At 54.0% G+C, this 8,854-nt stretch overlaps 1 protein-coding gene across 1 annotated transcript; it reads right to left on the bottom strand.

Annotated features, from left to right (window-relative positions):
- Nucleotides 1-5,743: 5,743 nt before the first annotated feature.
- H1-10 (H1.10 linker histone) lies at nucleotides 5,744-7,268 on the bottom strand. Its single transcript, XM_081148516.1, has one exon. The coding sequence runs from the start codon at nucleotides 6,777-6,779 to the stop codon at nucleotides 6,165-6,167; it is 615 nt and encodes a 204-aa protein (XP_081004642.1). The 5' UTR covers nucleotides 6,780-7,268; the 3' UTR covers nucleotides 5,744-6,164.
- Nucleotides 7,269-8,854: the final 1,586 nt, after the last annotated feature.

Here is an 8,854-nt window from a genome sequence, read left to right as displayed (position 1 = left end):
CCCTTCCACTCTCTGAAAAGCAGTGGAAAAAAAAATATATCCTTGGATGAGGCTTAAAAAAAAAATACACATAACTAACCCTGGCCAGTGTAGCTCAGTTGGTCGGGTGGTGTCTTGTGCACCAAAATGTTGCTGGTTTGATTCCAGGTCAGGGCACATGCCCATGTTGCAGACTGGATCCCTGGTAGGGGGCATGCAGGAGACAGCCAATCAATGTTTTGCTCTCACATCAATGTTTCTCCCCCTCCCTTCCTCCCACTCTCTAAAAATCAATTAAAAATCTTAAAAAAACAAAACCATATAACTTATCAGAAGGTTAACTGTTATGACTCGTCATATTTGCTTCGGGTTTAGTAAGCAACAAAAATGAAATTCCCCTTATTTTCATTACTATCTCAGGGTTGTAAATCAGTTTGGTAGGATCTTTTTAAATTTCTTTTTGAGAGAGAGATTGATTTGTTGGTTAAATCTTGTATGTGTCCTGAGTATCCAACCCATAAACTTAGCATATGGGGAGGACACTAACTAGCTGAGCTACTTGGCCAGGACAGGTCTTTACGTTTTAATATGAAAGAGTAAAATGTCCTCAGGAGCACATTTTTTTGTTTTAGATTTTTATACTTTCACATAATAAATGGGGTGTTAAAAGCACATTCTTGTATCTGAGAACATATTTTGTGATTTCAGGTTTACATAAATGACATTTCATCCTATGATTCCCCCCCTCCCCCAGATCTGGGTCATCAGCTTTACTAGGTATTGACAAATTGTTCTCCAAATTTTCACTATTTCATGAGCACGTGGATCCCCATTTTCTCACCTTTTGCTGATACTTAATCTTGCTAAAGCAATGGAGCATCTAATCCTGTCCTTTGTTTTTAAAGAACAAATCTCAGGGACAAACAGGGTAGCCTTGTCTGGGTATAGCCAAGTAAGGCTGGGCCCCAGATTTTCTGTGGTAATTGGGACAGAGCTAGGATATGGCTTTCTGGCCCCTGTGCTGGGCTCCCTGATGACAGCCCCTCTTCCCCCCCCACTGAATGGGTGTAGTGACCAGGCTTGATTCCAGGCCTAATTTAGGGGGTTCTTTCCTGCTCTGTAGCCTCAGAGGAGGCAGAAGCTCCCTAGGAATCCAGGTCCTAAAAGACAGGAGGTGTCTGTCCTCCACTCCTGTCTACAGCACATCTGGATCTATCTCCTGGTGCAAAGCTTGTGTGCCTAAAGCCAAACCCTGCTTTGTACAAAGGCAGAACAGGCAAGGGAGAGGTTTGGGCAAGGGCACACAGTTTGGCATAGGTAAGCTGAAGACAAATTGAAGGGGTTCCTGGTCTGGGAGGGGTGTTTAAGCTTAGAGTTTGGACAAGATCCCACTTGATGCTAGGAAAGCCCAGAGGGCAGGTTGGTGGTGGGAACCAGGGAGAGTAATGGGTAGCCTCAAACTTCTGTCTTGGGCCTGTACACCCATCCTCCCCTCAACAAGAGCCAGGAGCAAGGGACGGGAAAGGTGGAAACTCCTTCATTGGGGAAAGGAGCTTTGGCTCAGGCTGTATGGGAGGGTTCCCAGTACGTGCAAAACTGACCAAAGTCCTTTGTTCTGAGACTTACCCGTCTCTGAATCAGGAGAGTGGGTGCCCACAATTGAACTCTCCCAGGAACCCAGAGGAACAGATGCTGGTTTTTGGAGACCCCAAACCTACCTTTGGGCTGGCGTCCCTCATGTGGAGATGGATTGAGGACAGACATACACACACACACACACACCCACACCCCCCACACCCCCCCCCTTATGTCCAGGACTCCAGGGAGGAGAAGCATGCAGCAGGCTCTGTGGGCAAAACTCCCAGTGGGAGGCAGAAGCTAGAGGACTGTTCGGAAGAGCTGGTGGCATCAGTGAAAGGGGTTGGACAATCAAGCTGAACAAAAAGTTTTAAAGGGCAGCCAGGGCCCCTGTGCCACACTCCTAGCCCATAATGGAGGCAGCCACAAGAAAGACAAGCTGGGAGAGAGGCAAGAGAAGGTGGGCGAGAAAAGGGGCTTCTGGAAGCACACATATGCAGGGTGCGTTGCGCAGGGCTCTGGGATCCTAATGACAACCCTGTATGGAGAGGTGGTTCTCTTTGGTGCAGAACCTCAGGACCGGAAGGCTGGGTTACTGGCTTTCACTATATGGCTTTCTTTGTCTCAGTCCTTAAGAACTGCCACTATCTAGGGCTTCTTGTCTTGTGAAGCAGCCAGAAGGGCCCTCATAGATCAAGTTGACCGATCTCAAAGGGGAGACTGCAGGTCACATTGAGCTCACACATGATTTTGTTTGGTCCACACACTATTTTTAATTGTGGTAAAATATACACAAACTTTACCATCTTAACCATTTTTTTATAAGAGAATATTTGGTAAATCAGAGAGGTAGAAAAAGTCCTAGAAGAAATGGACTTAGGAAACAAGTTATAGAGGCAAAGGAAGGGCCCTTGGTGCTTGAGAGTGAGGAAGCTCTTAATCATTTTTAAGTGTACAATTCAGTAGTGTTAAGTGTATTCACATTGTTGTGTAACCAATCTCCAAGACTTTTTTTTTTTAATTTTTATTTATTGATTTTAGAGAGGAAGGGGAGAGAGAGAGAAACATCAATTTGTTGTTCCACTTATTTTATGCATTCATTGGTTGATTCACGTATGTATCCTGACTGGGGATCGAACCCACAACCTCAGCGTATTGGGACAGTGCTCTAACCAACTGAGCTATCCAGGCCAGGACTTCCAGAACTTTTTCATCTTGCAAAACTGAAACTTTACCCATTAAACAGCAACTCCCTCTTTCTCCCTCTCTCCAGCCCTGGCAACCACCATTCGACTTTCTATCTTTATGAATCAATATTTCATATAAAATAGAATCATACAGTATTTGTCTTTTTGTGTCTGGCTTATTTACAGTAGGTAAATAGTGTGTCCTGGGCTCCCCAGCTCCATACAGGAGCTCAGTGTGGTGTCAGGGCAGAAAATAAGCCTCAGCACCCACACCAGTAAGATGAGTTTTGAACACCTCCTCACTGGGGGTGTCATGAGGCTAAGATGAGGCCTGTACTGCCTTCTTCAAAGTGTCTGGCACACATTGAGTGTTCACGTGGGGCTGATTACTGCCATCCATCCTTCAACTTAGGGTACATGTCAGAGATGTGGGATCCACCCACTGAGGTGCAGCTCAGTTGAAGGGCCTAAGTGAGCAAGCTGCAGACAGGAAAGGAGGGGCCTGTGGGTAGAGACTGGGACACTGACAAGTGGTTTCTGGGGAAGGGCAATTTGAAGGGTTAACAAGGTCCAGGAAGTGATCATGGGAGGGTAAAGTGAGTCAGAGAGACCAGATCTCAAATGATAGAAACTCAATTCAAACTAGCTTATTTAAAAAGAAATGTCTCAGCTCAGATGGCGGAGGCTCCATTCATATCCTCAGGCATTTCTCCATTTTTTGGTTCCAACGTTCTGTCTTGGCTCTTTTTTCTGGTGGGCTCTTTCTATGGGTTGACAAGGATGGCCACTCTGGCCCCATGTCCCTACCCTTAATGATCCTATGGGAGAGAACACTGACTCTCAATGAAGCCACTGGTATCAAGGAACCATTTTCTGACCCAGTCATCGTGGCAAAGTGAACAATTGAATCAACCCTCATTTGCTATATCTTTGGGTCATGCAACAATCCCCAGGACTGAAAGGGTAAGGCTCCCAGAACCATGTGGCCTGAGAGCAGGATGGGTTGGGTCCCCAGAGGAAAATTAAAGTGTTCTTTATTATCAGAAGAGTAGGCCTGCCCTGAGCACTGGTCTACTGGGTGCTCCAGTGCTCCTGGAGGAAGCAGCTTAGGGTGGAGTAGACAGCAAGCCAGGGGCCCAAGTCATCGAGGAACGGAGAGGTGGAGACAGGAGAGAGGAATACCCCATAGAGGGAGACCACCGGGAGAGCCAGGAGGTGCGAACAGCAAAGGAATTTTGGTGGGAAATATGGAAAGGCAGTACAGGTTAAGGATGACCTGAAGGACATTTGGGGTACCCTAGTGCTCAACAGGATGTCCTCGAAAGACAGTCAGCTGGGTGGGGGGGTGGGAGCTTTGGTTAAGGAGGGCTCCAAGAAGGGGATGAAGCTCTGGGTGAATTGATGGGCAGGAAGGAGCAATATGCAATGCAAGTGCCAGAGCCCTTCCCAACTCTCGGAATCTCAAAGCCACCCAAACCTGGTCAGAAAGCCAAGTTCCAGGCCCCAGCCCGATTCCAATTTGGACATTTGGGGTGAGTCCAGGAGGCATTTAGGCTGGTTTCTGGTTTAGGGAAGGAGGATCACATTTAACTGATCAGGAGCACCATGCCCCAGAATCCTGGGTAGCCAGGCGCCTTTCTTGGCCTCTAATTGTCCTACTCACTGGCCCTGCAGGCAGTACCTAGGCTAGTACAATAACCCAGCAGGGCACAGGGCACATTCTCCCCCAGTCAAAATTGCAAAGTAGATGGAGTTCTGATCAACAAGTGACCAGGGCACTGGCTGGCAGGGTGGGTGGAGCTGTCAGCCCTGGCCCATTACTGTCCCAGTCTTAGGCTGAGGCCTCCTGCCTGTTTCCTGGATGCCCACAGTTCCCCAGAACCAAACAGCCACAGCCAAGTCTAGAATCACATTTCCTATTCTGCCCCAAAGACAGTGCTTCCTGCAGCCATCAACCTCAAGTCTCCACACTCAGGTCAGGACCCCATCTTGCGCTTGGAACTTCTGCTTAGAGCAGTAATGTGCTCAGCAGTGTGTGACAGAAAAATCAGGTAAGGAAGGCACTTATACTGGTTTTGCCCACTGCTGTGTCCTCCTGGCCCAACACAGGACAAGGCAGGTAAGACTCACACTGGCACCTGGTCCTACAGTTCCCTGAGGAAGGAAGCAGTGTGGAGGAGTCCCCAGAGGAATATGAAGACTTTAAAAGTGGTGTGGCCACTTGCCCTTGTGAGGTTCTGCAGTGCGGTAAGTGGTTGAGAGGTCTGCCATGTGACCCCACCATGTGTGCCAGGGGAGGGTAGTGGCTGCCCCACCAGGGTCAGGTACCAGCAGGCCAGAGGCCCTTCTCCAGTGGTGCTCTCTCCCCTCTCCCAATCTATTGCCCTTCCCCACCACCACCTAGAGTCTACATAGGGATCAGAAGATCCTGCTTTTCTCTCACCTAACCCCAGCCTAGGCCTGCCCAATTTGGTACATGTAATACTCACTGTTCTAGAACATTCCCTGGGTTTTAGGGTTGTCTTTTCATAGGAACATGGCAGAATAGGCCTCAATCTGCTGCCCAACTTGAGAAACAATTATTCCATATGCTGGACACCAGTGTCTCAGGGCTGAGGGCCATTCTTCCTAAGGCACACAGTAACCCTCCCATCCAGGCCGCACCTCGGGATGTGTACGAGGCGCCGGAGCCCAGGGCCTCCACATCTCCAGTATCAATGTCACATCAACACCAAGTCACCCAGAATTGAGAATAATTTACCTCCATAAAAGCCCAGACTGATGTGCCCTTGTAAGAGCTAAACCCTAGAAAAGGACCGCCTGCCGCCCCCCCCCCCCCCATCCCAAGGCCGGGACCCTTGTCTGGGACCGGGCGAGACCATCTCCAGCATCTTTTCATCTTTGTTCACAGGATATCTGTCCCCTGGGGCCCATCATCCCATCCAAACGGCGAGCCGACCGCGCCCATCCCTATTCCACTCATAAGAAAATGAAAGCGGTTGAGAGGTTTAAACAATTTATTGTGCCCCCGAAATGCTGACGGGATGAAGGGAAGCGCCACGCAGTACCGCGCGATTGTTTGTCGCGCACCCAGAGGCGGGAAGAGTGGGGAGACGGAAAGGGCGGCACGGCGGCTCAGGCCAGTGGCGCCTACGCGCGGGTAACCATAGCGACAGCCGTTGCCAAGGGCGAAGAGCCAATGGGGGCGTCGCCAGGGCCATTTCAAAATCCAAAGCAAACAAACAAAAAAACCCACTACCACCGCGGTCGGGGGGAGGGGGGGAAGGGAGGGACGGACGGGCCCCGGGCCCCTCGCTGCGCTCAGAGCGGGCGCTACGGCCTGGGCCAAAGTAACCGTATAAAACTACATACACTGGGATACAAAAAAACACCACCCGCCCCACCGGCACACCGGCGCGCTCACTTGCGGCCCTTCGGCACTTTGGGGACGCTGGGCTTGGCGGCCTTCTTCACCTTGCCCGCAGCCGCCGCCTTCTTAGCCTTGCCGCCTTTGTGCTTCTTGGAGGCGGCGCCCTTCTTGTGCGAGCGCTTCTCAGGCTTCTGTTCCGGGCGCCGGGGTCCCGCCGCGCCCGGGGCCGCCTTCTTGGCCTTGTGCACGGCGGCGGCGGGGACGGTGGCGGCCGCCGAGGCTCCGCGCCGCTCGCCGCCGCCTTCCACCTTCTTGCGGTTGAGCTTGAAGGAGCCGTTGGCGCCGGTGCCCTTCACCTGCAGGAGCGTGTCGTTTTGCACCAGGGCCTTGATGGAATACTTCAGGTAGGTGCGCCCATTCTGCTGGTCGAACCACGCCACCTTCTTGGCCTCCGTGTAGATCTTGGCGAGCGACGAGCCGTTGCGCTCGCCCAGCCTGCGAATGGTCTCCACCACCAGCTGGCTGTACTTGCCCGGCTGGTTTTTCTTCTTGTTCTTCCTCTTCTTGGATGGAGACAGCGCCGCCGAGCCGCTAGCCTTGGTCGCCTTCTTGGCCGCTCCGTCGGCGGTCGTCAGCGGCAGGGCCTCCTCGAGCTCCACAGACATAGTGGCGAGCGGGTTGGCGGCGGGCCGGACGCGGAAGCCAGGTGGCCGCGCCGGGAAGAGGAAAGCGAGGGGCTGAGGGGACGCCGGGGAGCTGGGGGCGCGCGGCGGCTCCAGGCGGGAGCGGCCGCGGCCGGGCCTGGAGCCAGGCGGCAGGGCTGAGGCGGGGGCCGGGCCGGCTGGCGTCCCAGGCCGGGCCTGGGCCGGAGAGGACGGAGGAAACCGGAGCGGGGGTCGGGCCGGAGCGGAGAAGCCGCCCGAGGGAGCTGCTGCCGCCGCTACCGCTACAGCCGCCAGAGCTCTCCGGGCGTGCGCGCTGCGCTCTGCCGCGGAGGGCGCCTCTGCTCCCTTTTATGGCTCCGCGGCGGACCACGTTGAGAACAACAACAGCCTGGTCCGCAGCCAGCTCCAACTTGTGCTTTTTGGAGCCCTTTCCTCGGCCGCTGGCTTCCCGCACCGCGCCGGCCCGGCCCCGTCGCGCTCTCAGTCTTGCGCCCCGGACAGAGCCCGAGCCCAAGGGGCAGCGAAGAGACGGCCTGTGCCTGGGAAGGGCCCGGCATTGGGGAACGGAGGGGTGCACCCTAGGCTGCAGAGAGCGAGAGGAGGGGGGCACCGGCTTTGGGGACGAATAGCGCAGGTCCCGGGGGAGGTCCCGCGGCCCTGAGCTTTGCGGCCCGCAGCCAAGAGCGCGCCACGTGCGCCCAGGCCCTGCCGCGTCCCGGGAACCCCGGGCCTGCTCGAAGGTCCAGCTTTAATTTGTCAGAACTAACACAGGGCACGCCCTCACGTGGTCTGCGGGGGCGCTGTGACGTAAGCTAGGACTTCTTCGAGGGGGGCTTCTGCGCGCCTCCATCGGTAAACGCGCGGTCTCGTTATGCCCCGCGGGGCCTGAGGAAGCGGAGGAAGACGCCAGTGCCTCTCTGAGGACATTTCCTTGCCCACCCCCGCACACACACACCGTTGATGCTCCCATTTCGTGGGTAGCGACCACCGCCCCCCACAATCCAACTAGCTGCTCCTGGGTGGGGCGAGTGGGGGGGTGTAAGGCCGCTGGGTGGCTGCTTTTAGTTTCCCCCTCCCCCCTTTCTGCGAGTGGGCCCTAGAGCGACCTCTCTGGGTACCAGGTGAAGACCTCCACCAAGGGTGGTGGCCGTCGTCAGCTTTGCTGGACCCAGTACTGGGGCGCTTTGGAGGCATGCGGGACAGTCTTGAAGCCAAAGAAGCCCCCAGTTTGGGGAAGCTGAGACGATGGGGAGACTCCGAGGAGAGCTGATCCATTTGGAGTAAGTGATTTTAGCCCCGGGACCAAGTCGCCGCTGCAGAGGTTTAAACAACAGCAAGCCCCTTGAGACCCAAGCATGGAGGAGGGTTGGATGGATGGGAGGCTAGAGAATTAGGGTTCCAGGGTGCAGAGAGCTGGAGGCTATGAGGTGTCTAAAAGGCGGGGCACGTTTCGGGGCCTTCTGCCCCAGCAGGCTCCTCTGAGCGGGCATAGTGGTTTCCTCCTTTATTGTCGGCTCTCACCCCTTTCATAGCGCTTGCACAGACCCCATTTGCCCCGGGAAAGAGCTAGTAAATAATACTGCCCCAGGAAAGGAAGAAATTGAAGCTGGGAAAGGTGAAAAGATTGTTTTTTGGGGTGGTGGTGGTGGTTGTGGTTCAGGAACATGGAGCCAGGAAAGGACTTCTGCCCCCCAGGGCAGTGAGTACATGCCATTAGGAGAGGGACAATAGATTGTAGTCCAGGTCCCTGCAAAGCAGGCCAACTCCCTCCCAGAAAGGACTCCCTAAATGGAACTATCTGCCAGGGTTTCGGAAAGTGCCACAGAGCGGAGCCCTGGAAGCGACACTGGAGAGTGGGATGGATCTTGCAGAGACTGTACTACTTGAACAAAGACCTCGAGTTCTGAAATTCAAGGTGTGTGCTGGCAGGAGTTTGGGGGTCAGGATTCATAGAGATGAGAGAATTGGCAAGATACAGATGACACGACCCATGTACAAGTGTCTGCTGGGGAGCAGGAGCCTTCCAAGAATAAGCAGAGGGCTTGCTGGGGAGGTGCATGGTGGCCCTCTCTGGG

Source organism: Miniopterus schreibersii (assembly GCF_964146895.1).
Source record: "Miniopterus schreibersii genome assembly, chromosome: 10".
Taxonomy (NCBI): Eukaryota; Metazoa; Chordata; class Mammalia; order Chiroptera; family Miniopteridae; genus Miniopterus; species Miniopterus schreibersii.
This window is presented reverse-complemented; position numbering and strand designations above follow the sequence as displayed.

What these genes read in the sequence shown, in the direction of transcription:
- H1-10 (XM_081148516.1), bottom strand. Translation starts at nt 6,779, where the DNA reads ATGTCTGTGGAGCTCGAGGAGGCCCTGCCGCTGACGACCGCCGACGGA.